The sequence below is a fragment of the Coloeus monedula genome, assembly GCF_965178545.1.
Source record: "Coloeus monedula genome assembly, chromosome: 27".
NCBI lineage: Eukaryota > Metazoa > Chordata > Aves > Passeriformes > Corvidae > Coloeus > Coloeus monedula.
Genome location: NC_138807.1, coordinates 4,088,731 through 4,101,174, shown reverse-complemented (window position 1 = coordinate 4,101,174; position 12,444 = coordinate 4,088,731). Strand labels below are relative to the sequence as shown.

Genomic DNA, 12,444 nt, shown 5'->3' with positions numbered 1-12,444 from the left:
CCGCCGTGGCCGGCGGAGGAAGATGGCGGCGGAGTGCTGAGGGACGGGACGGGACCGCGCCGGGACAGCTGAGCCGCCCTCCGCGCCCGGGCTCCGCCGCGCCGCCCCGCCCCGCCGAGGGACCCCCATGGCCACGGGAACAGCCCGGCAGCCGCGTCCCTGCTGTGTCTGCTCCGACCGCCCAGCTCCCGGGCCCCGCTGAGCGCTCAGGCCTGACCCGCTGGGCCTGACCCGCCGCCGCCCCGAAGCGTCTGCGCCGGGCAGGGGCCGGGGAGGGGGACGGAGTCAGCGCCGGCCCCGCGCCCGCGGCCCCTCCGCAGAACCCGCCCGGTCCCAGCCCGCCCTGCGGAGGAGCAGCAGCCTTTTCGGGCCCAGCCCTCACCAGCCCCGCCGTCAGGATGTCCGAGAACCAGCCGAACGCCAACAACCACCACCCGGCCAACAACGCCGGGGCCGCCGGCGGCAACAACCGGGGTGTCCGCAACCCCAACCTCAACCAGAACCCCCTGATCAACGTGCGCGACCGCCTCTTCCACGCGCTGTTCTTCAAGATGGCAGTGACCTACGCGCGCCTCTTCCCTCCCTCCTTCCGCCGCGTCTTCGAGTTCTTCGTTCTCCTCAAGGTGAGGGGCAGCTCCTCCTGCCAGCCCGCGGCCGGGCTGAGGGCAGGAATTTCCTTAGAAACACAAAAAGTCGTGCCTTCGCCAAAGGTAGCAGGCTGTGTTTGGACCACACACTCCGAGCTGTCCCCGGGGCTCCCGTGGGCCCCTCCTGTGAGGGAGACATTAGTCTCCATGGTGGTCCTGGTGTTCCTTGCACTCTGGAACTCTCCCAGATCTGTAAATCAAAAGGAAATTGCTGAGCCAGCTTGCTGGGCAGCCAGGCTGGCTCGAGGCAGGAGAGGTTTCAATTTCTGTTTCCGAGCAATCGCACTTTTTGGGTACATTTCCCACATGACATACTGGATTGTTGGAGTTCTGCTGGAGTCTTGTCTTTTCTGGAAGCAGTTAGGGCCCAGCCCTGTTCTAACCCTGTTTCTTTCAGCAGTGCCAGGGATGTGTCACTGTGCTCTGAGGTGACCCCACCTGTCTGCTGGGTGATGGGGACCTCCCAGAGGGGCCTGTCAGTGTCCAGGGGTGACTGCCTGTAGGTAAAATCCTGCTCCATGACTTCCAGGATGGGAAATTAGAGTAAGGAGAAGGGGAGAGCAGCTTGCCAGGTGACAGCAGCACACTCCTCTGGGTTGCTACAATTCAGCAAGAAAACATTCAGCACAGCTTGTCTCATACTGCACGGAAACATTTGGGTTTTTTGCATCCCTGGTCCCTCTCCCAGTTGTACAGCTGGATCCCAGCAGGCAGGCTAGGATAGGGATGGTGCTAAAGGTGAAGTGGTCAGGCAGAATGGCTGGGAGCAGTTTGTCTTCCTTCTGCCTCTGATCACAGCTCTCCCATAGAAGGACAAACTTCCTCAGGGCTCTGTGGAGAGCAGCATGCAGGGTCAGAGGTCAGCAGCCTGCTCCCAGCTCTCCAGCTGCTAGCAGGAGGGAAGTGGGAGCCCACGTTCCCATCTGGAGCTATGGGATTGCCTCTGGTTCTGCTGTGGCTCCTGCAACCAGGGAGGTGGCCCTGCTCTACCTCCCCTCATGTCTCCCTGTGCAGCTCCTCTGCAGAGTGATGTTTACCAGGCTGTTTGTTCATCACAAATAGGTCAGGACAGCAGGGCTGATGAGGACAGAGCAGCGCAGGGCGGCTGGGAAGGGAGGTGTGAGCTCAGCAGTGCCGCTCGCTGTGCCAGCCATGCTCGGAGCTCTGAAATTTGGACATCTCTACACTCCAGGGAACAAGTTTTTTTAGTCCACTCTGCTTTGCTGTGGTTTATGGCCGTTCCTGGGCTTGAGGCAAGGCAAGGAGCTGTGGTGCGCTGTGCACTCAGCCTCAAAGGCCAGCTCAACCATCCCGAGGCAGGATCTGTTCTTTGGGACAACGGATCTGACACGGGTTTGGGTCTTCCTGCCCAGGAGTAGGTTGGCTTTGCTTAAGGTTTGCTTTATTCTGCCTTTACAAAGCTGGGCAAGCTTCTCTACGTTTCAGCAGGAAACTTTGTGCTGAGGAGGGAAGGGTTGGAAGGCACGGACGTGTTTCCATTTCCTTCAGTGTGCCTTGTGGCCTCATCCCACACCAGTGCTGTGTGTGGTCGGTTTTGGGGACGCTGGTGGTTGCAGGACCTATGCTTTCAGAAGGCTGTCACTGTCAGCTCTGGGCTCGTGAAAGGAGCAGTTGGTTCCTGCTGCCTTTGGCGCGTTCCCTGCCGGAACTGCCGAGGTCTGGCTGCTGCATTGTTGATGCAGGGAAGCACTGAAGCTCTTGTCTCCTTGCCAGTCTACTTGTCCAAATTCTCCTGGTGTTTCCCAGGCAGAGAAGAGCTGGTGATAACTAGGGGGTCTGACAGTCTCTGCCTTGTTTCCTGCCCTTTAGGCTCTCTTCGTGCTCTTCATCCTGGCCTACATCCACATCGCCTTCTCCCGCTCGCCCATCAACTGCCTGGAGCACGTGCGGGATAAGTGGCCCCGCGACGGCATCTTGCGGGTGGAAATCCAGCGCAACTCCAGCCGGGCCCCCATCTTCCTGCAGTTCTGTGGGGTCGAGAAGTTCCCAGGAATGGTGGTGGAGTCCACAACTGAGGAAGAGGAGGAGGAAGAGGAAGAAATGACTGTGGATATGTTTGAAAACAGCTCCATCAAGGTAAGGACGCGCTCCCTGTGTACGGTGGAGAGGGAAGCCTGGGCGTTGGGTTGGAGAGAAGTGCAGGTTGGAAGTGAAGTCCCTGTGTGATCCCTCGGTCTCCTGGAAACACAGCATGTTCCTTGGCTGCTCCTGGGTCCCCACGTTGGCCTCTGATGGTTTGACACAGAAAGGAAAGCTGGAGAAGGTGTCCTTTTATGCATGGGGAGGCCTTTATGTGGATAGAGAGAGCATGGCAGGTGAGAGGTGAAGAGGCTGCTGATGTGGCTTTCCCTACTCTGGTTTTCCAACAGTTTGAGCTGGATATTGAGCCCAAGGTGTTCCTCAAGCCATCCCGAGTGAGCAGCACTGAGCTGCCACACAACGACAGCCAGGAGTTCTCGTTTAGTGACGCAGCCACTAAAGGTATGCAGCCTCTGCGGGAGACTGTGTCCGAGTTTGAGATGCTAGCCCGAGCAGGTAATCACACCTTCACTGCTACCTGTGCTCCTCCTTCCTCCCCTCATCATCCTCCCCACACGTCCCTTTCCTGGCTCCTTGGGGCACCTGCACAGTAACCTTAAATGTCTTCCTGATGTGTTTACCTGTGGTTAATTGTGTCAGTACTAACAGCAGACCCTCAGTGAGCTCTGCTCTGAAGCTGGGGGGATGCTGGGGGTTGGGGGAAGGCTGGGTTAGAAAATTTGCCAGGCCAAGAGGCTTCAGATCGACCACGGGTGAACGAAGGCTCTTGGCCTGGCAGGTTCCTGCGATGATCGGTGTTGGGGTATCTCAGCCTGAACCCCCTGTTCTGAGCCATTCACTGTCCCCTGCAATCCACAGGGATCCCCTGACAGCGACATTTCTTCAAGCATGAACAGGGTTTGGGCTGTGTTCTGGGTGCTGAGCCAACACCAGCACTTGGAGCCGCCAATTTGCTACAGTTAATTAATCCCGAAAGCCACCAAGCGGGTTTTGGTGGATTGCGATACAGTGCTGCTGTTCCACTCAGATGTTCCCTGGCCTTATCCCACCCTTTTCCTGCCTGACCTAAGCTGCTCAGGCCCTGTAAACTCCAGAGGGAGATTTAGTAGCTTTGTATTATTTAAAATGGAATTCCAGTGGGGAAAGGCTTCTGTTTCTAGTGGTTAAGGTGCGAAATCTACTAAAGAATATTTATCTAAAAATAGAACTTGGGACCTGGATTCTTTGTCTTTTTCCACAAAATTTGCAAAAAATTTGCTTCTTTCTCCACACTGTTGTCTCTGTGAAGGCTGGAATTCTTTGCTCTGCAGATACACTGGGGTTGTGGCTATGGAGCAGGATGAGACTGGACAATGTCCTGTTCCTTGGTCTTGCAGTGGATTTGCTTGGTGCTCATCCAGAGCTCATTAATCCTGAATTAAAGGTCATTAAGACCAGAGAGCAGTAAGTGTTTTTGGTGCAGGACCTTTATTGCTGGTGCCCGGGTTCTGAGGAGAGTCACGTTGTGCTGGGCTGGGGCACTGGTGGGAAGTCCCTTGTTTTGCTGAATGCCTGGTTGGAAATGTTCCAGAAAAGGAGAGGGAGAGAACAGGCTGTTTTCCAGATTAGTTACAAAATTCACATCTTTAAGTCAGTCCCAAATACCTATTTTATTGTTTTTTCTAAGTTTTCTGTCTTCTCAGTGCACCGAATTTGATGTTTAGTCAGAATATTTTACCATGAAAAAATATTTTATTTTACAAAGGAAGTAATTGTTTGTTGATATTTAAACCCTTGATTTCCTTTTGAGCTTAAAGCTGTTTGTAATGGAAATAAAAGACAAACACAACAGCCCAGCTTGTGTTTGCTGCCCAGTAAGGGGATCAGGGGATCTCTGTCAGTGCTGGGTCAGGTGTGGCTCTGTTCAGGTCTTGTGTCCCTTTAACTGTCACTGTGGTGCCGGGAGCTGCCTGACAGCTGCCTCCCCCCTCCTGGAGATAGACCCTGGCAGTCTGAAAGAGCAGGGATTAAATTGCTTGGCTCTGGCTTAGTGGGAGGTTTTTTTCCTTTCAGAGATGATGTAGCAAAAAAACCATCTCTTTGGATCCTTTCTTGGAGAAAAAAAAAAAAATGGGGAAACTTCAGGCTCCACCAGTTTTTGGGAAAGCTGTAATTGCTGCTGCCTTCAGTTCTGACATGTAATTGCAGCACTGACCTCAGTCCCCTGGGAAGTGCAGGGTTCTTGCCTCTGGAGCACTTACTTGCTGTCCAGCAGGTGTAAAGTGGATTTTCCTGCTGGTTCCCAAACAACGTGGGAAGCAGAAATTGAACAGAGCAAGAACAAGTGGCTCTGGGCTTGCCAGGCAAAGATGTGGGCAGGTTCTGGGCAGAGCTTGGAACTGCTGCCCTGAAGCTTTCCTAGAAGTCTCACATTAAGGACTAATGTCAAGGGAATGGGCTGCAATTCCAGAGAGTTTGCACTGATTTATGTTTAATTGGCTGAGGGAAGCCTGGAGCCCACGTTCGCAACCAGTTCCCTTTTCAAGAACATGATGGGAGGGAGGGAACCCAGAGGGGCTGTTTCTTCGTGGTGGCTGTTTGCAGATGTGGGTGTTGAGTCTCCCTGTCTCCCCATGTCTCTCTCCCAGTGTGGCCACAGGAAGAGTACATTGTGGAATACTCCCTGGAATACGGCTTCCTGCGCCTGTCCCAGAGCACGCGGCAGCGCCTCAGCATCCCCGTCATGGTGGTGACCCTTGGTGAGTGGGAGGCAGCCCAGGCAGGGCAGGAGGCTCAGGGGTGGGTGCAGGGGTGGGTACCTGCAGTGCAGAGACCTCCACACCATCTCTGGGAACTCTTGCTGAAGTCGATGGCACTCGCTTCCCACGCGGGAGAGCTGCTGTGCGCAGCCTGTCTGCCTTTAGTAGGTCACAGCTTTCCAGGAGGAGCCTTCTGAAATGGTGGAGCCTGGTTCAGTGAGCCCTGATGTCATGCCCAGCACAGTTTTCCCACATGGACCAGGGAAGAGCTCTCTCCCTGGCTGAAGGCACTGAAGCTCTGGGCTCAGTGTGGAGCAGCAGGGTTTGAGCCTGGTGGCCAGAGCAGCTGTGCAGGTGTTGGGGACAGTGCTCAGAGATCTGTCACACCATGTGTGCTGCTGTGCCCCTGTGAGCACCAGCGGGTCATTTCCCTGAACAGTGTTCTCTTCTCCTGGTATTTGCTCCATTAAAACTTGTCCAAGTCAGGAACACAGCCTCAGACCTTCTCATGCCTGTGAATCTCTGTATCAATCAGAGTGGAGCTTGTTACTTCCTCCCACTCAAGCTGAAGCAGAGCTGGATGGGGGTTAAGCAGTTTTCCTGTGCAGTCAGGGTGAGCCCAGGAGATAGGCCGAGCCTGGAGGGTAAATTCCCTTTTTGTCTGTGCCAGCACAGTGTGATGGCCCTGACAATCCTTAAGGCCCGACTGCCATTAGCACTTTAATGTGGCTGGATCTGTCAGGGGGTGACACTTTCCCTCCCAGTCCTGCCCAGTTTGGTTTTACTGCCTCAGATCCGCGTGCAGGTGCAGCTCTGCTGGCACAGGTATCCTTCACCTCGTGCCTTTGTGGCTCCAGGTGTGAACAGTGTGAAAGGGTTTTTGTGTTCTCTCTAGATCCTACCAGGGATCAGTGCTTTGGGGACAGGTTCAGCCGCCTGCTGCTGGACGAGTTCCTGGGCTACGATGACATCCTGATGTCGAGTGTCAAAGCTTTAGCTGAAAACGAGGAAAACAAAGGTAAGGCCTGGAGGAGTTGCAGCAGCGGCTGCTAGGAGCAGTGGGTGTTTGCTCTGTGGATGCCTGACTATCATCTTCTGACTATTGATTAATCTGTAATGCAAGGAGCAGCTCCCTGTGTTATTGTCAAGGACAAAATGAGAGAGGCAGGAGGGGAGAGGTGTCTGGAAATGTGATTTCCTCCTGCCTCACCGCCCTGCATGACAATGAATGCTGCCCTGAGGATTTGCTCCAAATCCTGTTTCTTTAGCAGGCACTGGAGCTTGGTTCTTAGTCTGCACATTAATCACACTGAGCTCGTGTTCGTGCTTTTTCTCCAGGTTTCCTTCGCAATGTGGTGTCCGGGGAGCACTATCGCTTTGTCAGCATGTGGATGGCCAGGACGTCCTACCTGGCAGCCTTTGTCATCATGGTCATCTTTGTAAGTCACCGTGAGCCGGGCAGTGCCCAGTCTGGTGCTGGGCAGCGAGTGGTTGGTGCTACAGCAGAGCTCTCATCTGATTTCAAAGTGTAGTTGGTGGAGGATGAGGCTCTACTCTGGGGCATTTTTTAATTTGGTTGGTTTGGTTTTTTTTTTTTTTAGTTTCTAAAGTCCACCAGTGAAATGAGCAGGAGAGCTGACCTAGAATGCAGTGCTGTTTCCATTGTCAAAAGGGAGCTGCTGTTAATTTTTAAGTGTCCTTAGTACACTCCAGCTGTCAGCACAGGGTGCAGACATTTGTCCTCTGAGACTTTTAAGAACAGCCCAGACTGATTTGCCAGGAGTGATCAAGATAAACCAAGTGATGATGTGTGAGATGAGGTGTTCTCAGATACACACCAGACAAGATCCCAGGCGATAACTACCCCGTGTTTGTTGTCTTGGGTGGCTGTGGGTGACTGTCTCTTTGTGTGTGGCTGTCCCACCCACTGGGGCAGGTCTGTCCACAATCACACTGTGGGCACTGAGGAGGAGCCGAGTGCAGGGAGGTGCTGGGAGCTGCGGGAGGAGCAGGATAGAGGACGGGAGAATCCCTGCTCCCAGCTCTGTGGGTTGGCGTGGCCACAGCGCAAACATTCAGGATTGGTCCCTTTACAAACAAATCCCTTACTGTCTGTTCCCCTGCAGCAGCACAGAGATTAATTGCTGTTTGTGAAGCCCTAATTACTCTTTGGGAAAAGGCTCTGCACAGCTCCAGCTAATGAACGTGGGATGTGCAAGCCCTGGCTCGCCCGGGCCTCTGCCGCAGTGCGATTCCCTGTGACTCCCTGCATCTGTGGGGCTCTAATCTGCCTCCCCTTCTCTCTCCTGTTCCAGACTCTCTCTGTCTCGATGCTGCTGCGCTACTCACACCATCAGATCTTTGTCTTCATTGGTAAGGACTGGCTGAGGGGTTTGGGTTGTGCTGGGCACTGTGCCTGCTCCAGCATGGGGTGTTGTAGAGTCACAGCAGGTTTGGGTTGGAAGGACCTTGAGGATCATTAGTTCCAGTTTAGAAGGGTAGCTTCTAAATTGTACCTGCCTGTAGCTGCACAGGGAATACATCCTCCTGCTCCCAGTCACTGCACTTGCCAGAACTGTTCTCTGTCCTGAGAAGTATTGGCTGGGGACAGAGGATGTGGCTGCACTGAGCGGGCAGTACTGTGGGGTGGAAGGTTCTGTGACCCCCCCCCATTCTCTCTGTGCCACAGCTTGTTTTCCCTCTTGCAGTTGACCTGTTACAGATGCTGGAGATGAACATGACCATTGCGTTCCCTGCTGCTCCACTCCTCACTGTCATCCTGGCTCTGGTCGGTAAGGACTTGCCTCACTGCTTGTGTCTGCAGCACATCCCTCTGGGATCTGTGGGAAGTCTAATTCCCTGTTCCGAGCTGGCCGCGGCAGGTGGTTACTGTGGCTGCTCATCACAAGGCAGAAGGCTCTGGAATTTGATGGCACAGTGAGCTCCATTGTCCTTCTGGGTCCCCTGGAAAAGCAGCAGTTTGTTGGGAAATCCCAGAATCCAAAGCTTTGTCTGTCCCTGGAGCTCTGTTGCAGATTCACACTCTGTGGCCACGTTGCATTTGTACAATTTAAATTTAAAAAGCAGCAAAACCCCCCCTGAAATCTGCACTGCGGGAGGCAGCTGATCCCTGGGACATTGCAGGTGGAATGTTCTTGGCCGTAGCTGCTGCCATAAGCAGACCCCAGTTACCTGCCCTGGGCAGGTGCAGTCACAGCCCTGCTCCGAGGTGACAGAGAACCCCTTCCCATGCCCTGCCATGTGCTGATGTCTCCTCTGTCCCCAGGTATGGAGGCCATAATGTCCGAGTTCTTCAATGACACCACGACCGCGTTCTACATCATCCTCATCGTGTGGCTGGCGGACCAGTACGACGCGATCTGCTGCCACACCAACACCAGCAAGAGGCACTGGCTCAGGTAAGGGCTGGCTGTGGCCACATCCCCTCTGCCTGTCCTCCTCCAGCTGCTCTGAGTCCTTCCCAGCACCCTCAGGCACAGCAGCCTCCACTCCTAAGGCTGTTATCTGTGTGGCTCCTTGGGAGCTGCCCCACACGTCACAGGGTCCAAAGTGCAATTTCTCTGCTTTGGGTTTGGGCCTGGATCTTGGAATCACCTTGATCTTCCCCAGCCCCTTGTTTTTTACTGCTGATAGACAGGCAACTCTAAATGAGTCTGTGTCATCCTGGGCAAAGTGCCCCAGCCAGGCTGGTGTTGGGAGGAGAAGGGAGCTCACATTTTTCCTGATCTTTCCTGCCTTCTTGTCCAGATTCTTCTACTTGTACCACTTTGCCTTCTATGCCTACCACTACCGCTTCAACGGGCAGTACAGCAGCCTGGCACTTGTCACCTCCTGGCTCTTCATCCAGGTGAGTCCCTGCAGGGCTGCTGCACCTTGGGGGCATTTGTCAAACTTCCTCTCAAGCTGAGTTGGAGGAGAGATCCTTATTTCTGCAAGAGATAGAATTAAGTGTGGTTTGGAAATGGGGCAGCAGAATGAGGCTGTGGAAGAGGGGACTATTGAATTGCTGCCTCCAGTCTAGCTGTGGGCCTGACAATAACTTGGTGCCACAGGGGTGTTGGGAAGGATTTCTGTCCTGTCCTTCTGGAATAAATCCCGGGGAGGGTCTGCCTTGCAGAGGAGCTGTTCAGGTCTGTGCAGTGAGGATGCTGGCAGAACCAGCTCCAAGCTGATGTCTCCAATATCCTGGATCAAGCATACTTGTTGGGTGTCTCTGGTTGTTCACCTGCTGCAGGGTGGGGACAGGGAATAGAGGATGGGCCAGAGGAATGCTGTCATCCTTCTTTTCCCAGCCTTTGAAAGGGAAGAGGGGTTGTTCTCTCTTGCCCGTCTTCAGAGGGAAACTATAAAGCAGCTTGCAGTAGTCATAGTGGAAGGGATAGATCTTTCCAAACTTGCTGCTGACCTTCTGGCTGTCAAAGCAGCTGGATTCTCCTGGAGAAGTTTGGTTTTCTTGGGATGTGGTGGCCCAGACCCAGGGTGATGCCTTTCCCTTTCCTCCACCAGCATTCGATGATTTACTTCTTCCACCACTATGAGCTGCCAGCCATCCTGCAGCAGATCCGGATCCAGGAGATGCTGCTGCAGAACCAGCAGGTCGGGCAGGGCACCCAGACCACGCTGCAGGACAACCTCAACAACAACACCACAGCTGCCCCAGTCGAGGCCGGGGGCCGCCGAGCCCTGCTGGCCGCCGGGCCCCCTGGGGAGGGCAGCAGTCCGGCCGCCCTGACCCCCGGCGAGGCCTCCAGCGTCATCGCCGCCGCCGCCTCCGTGGGCAGCGACCTGAACTGGGTGGCCGAGACGGCCGCGATCGTGACAGAGGCCTCGTTTCTGTCTGACCTGAGCACAACCCTCCTGGAGCCCACCATGGTGCACGAAGCCGTGGCCAACGGGACCCCTCAGGAGGTGGCCACGGCCTCCGGGTTGGTTGCCCGCATCAGGGTCAGCAGCGACCACCCGGAGACAGCCGTGGGCTCCATCACCATCGAGGTCACCTCAAAGTCCATGGTGGCCGCAGCAGATGCTCCCCCAGCTGCTGGGGCTGCGCTGCAGGAGGGGGCGGGCCCCAGCCCCTCCCTTCCCAAGCAGACTGAGGCTCTGGAGGGCTCAGACAGCCGAGCAAAACCCAGTGGCAAGAACTGCATGGGCAGCAGCAGCGTGGCAGAGCCCCTGCCAGCCTCGGGGGGGGACAGCGACCAGGACAGAGGTTTTGAGGATCGAGGGGAGAGCAGCCCCTGCCCAGCACCAGCAGAGAGAACACCCAGCTCAGAGCCAAGCTCCAGGAACCTGTCCTGAGCCCCGTTGCTGTTGCTGTTGCCCTGGACTGCCGGGAAGGCATTTGGATTTTGTTTGTTACTATTTCTCACTTCACCATCATCCTTAACCCATGGATCCCTCTGAGCAGAGCCAGAGCAGCTGGGACAGAGCAGGGCTGCGGTGACCTCCCTTCCCTGGGAAAGGCACGGGGGGCTGTGGGAAGGATGGGAGGGTTTGGTCCCTTGGCCCACACAAGTCTGGGGCACCTCTGAGGCCACAGGTGAGCCAGCTGCCTGTTCCCACCCTGCCCCGCTCGTGCCCTGGCTTTTCCTTGTCCCCAGTCCCCAGCTTTGCCCCTGCAGCTGCGTTTGCAGTCCGGGTGCTGATCCCAGGTGAGAGCTGACCTGGGACAGGCCATGCGTGTGGCAGCTTTGTGGTTAGAGTAGGAGTGGATAGAGCAGGCAGAGAGTGTCCAGCCCCCGTGGGAGAGCCACAGAAGCGATTCCTGGTCACCTTTCCTGCTCCTGAGGGGAGGAGGAGCTTTGACCTCCCCCAGGCACAAGGTCTGCCCAGGCCAGGGCACAACCAAAGCAGAAGCTGCAGTTCAGCCCCCTTTTTTCTGTCCTTGAACTTCCCGTGGTGGGTGGGTTGGGAGTGGAAGGTGCTGTGTCCGGGTGGGAGCTGCCCTCCCAGGAGCCATGAGTGGTGCTTGGTGGGTACAGCCGTGCTGCAGTGGGTGTCTGGAGAGGTGTAGGGCAAGAGCAGCAGCTCTGTCCTGCACAGCTCTGCTCTGGATGAGGCAGCTGCTTTCCAGTGCCTTGTCCCTCCCGTGGGACACGTTTGTGTTTAGGATCAGCCCCATCCCAGAGGAGAGAGTGGCTCCTCATGCTTAGAGTGTTGCATGAGCTGGTTTAGCAAAGAACCAAAACACTAAAGCCAAGACATTTCAGCTGGTTTTCCCCCATTTCCCTGGCAGTGGAGGTGAGGCTGGCAGAGCCCGACCCCTCTGCCAAGAGGCTGAGCTGGGGTGGTGCTGCCTGTGGACCCCTGCAGAGGGGCCAGATCCATGCCAGGATGTGCTGGAAGGGGTGTTTGTGCAGGGAGGTGGAGCAGAGTGAGGCGGGATGAAGCTCTGGGAGAACCATGGTGGGACAGGGCAGGGACAGGAGGTGACACATGGGCACTTAGCTCTTGGGGACAGCTGGGTCCCTGCACAGATGTCCCCGAGTTCAGTGTTGTCCCCCTATGGCTGAGCAGTGTCTGGAGTCCATCTCCCTTGGAGGGCTCCGTGCGTTTCAGTGTTTCCTTGTCAACACGGGGGGGCTCAGAGCCCCCTCTTCACCCCTCTGCCTTTCCCACCTGGGTGCCCCATTTTTGGTTTTCCCTTTTGCCTGGGACAGCTGTGGTGCTGCTCCAGGGCAGGGGAGACCCTGCTGTGACCAGCAGGTCAAATCTTGCTGCTGCCAGCGCTCCTGAGAAGGGGACTTGTGGCCAACTGGCTCCCAGCCTCTGGAGTGCCAGGAATGACCGTAGGCTTTTCAGAGGAGTGGGTGGGAGGGGAAGGGGGGACACCAAACCAAATGATTTGATGAATGAAGAGTAGAGTTCATTCTATTTAATTAATGTACAAAATGTGTTTGTATATAATAATAAATATTATCTCTTAACAGCTCCTGCGGCGCTGCCCCAGGTCGTGCCCATGGCTGTGCTGGGCTGAC

The 12,444-nt window shown here is 55.5% G+C and overlaps 1 protein-coding gene across 3 annotated transcripts; it reads left to right on the top strand.

Moving 5' to 3' along the window:
* Positions 1 to 5: 5 nt before the first annotated feature.
* On the top strand, positions 6 to 12,297 carry TMEM259 (transmembrane protein 259; the record flags this gene model as incomplete). 3 transcript variants are annotated; one of them, XM_082297641.1, is made up of 11 exons in its annotated part: positions 6 to 623; positions 2,478 to 2,744; positions 3,038 to 3,149; positions 5,336 to 5,446; positions 6,342 to 6,464; positions 6,785 to 6,885; positions 7,762 to 7,819; positions 8,155 to 8,238; positions 8,733 to 8,865; positions 9,215 to 9,314; positions 9,974 to 12,297. In XM_082297641.1, the coding sequence occupies exons 1-11, from the start codon at positions 399 to 401 to the stop codon at positions 10,763 to 10,765; spliced, it is 2,106 nt and encodes a 701-aa protein (XP_082153767.1). In that variant the 5' UTR covers positions 6 to 398. The 3 variants fall into 3 exon arrangements, with proteins under 3 accessions (XP_082153767.1, XP_082153766.1, XP_082153768.1); XM_082297640.1 differs by having other exon boundaries at positions 3,038 to 3,203; XM_082297642.1 differs by lacking the exons at positions 9,215 to 9,314; positions 9,974 to 12,297 and having other exon boundaries at positions 8,733 to 8,869.
* Between the last annotated feature and the right edge of the window lie 147 nt (positions 12,298 to 12,444).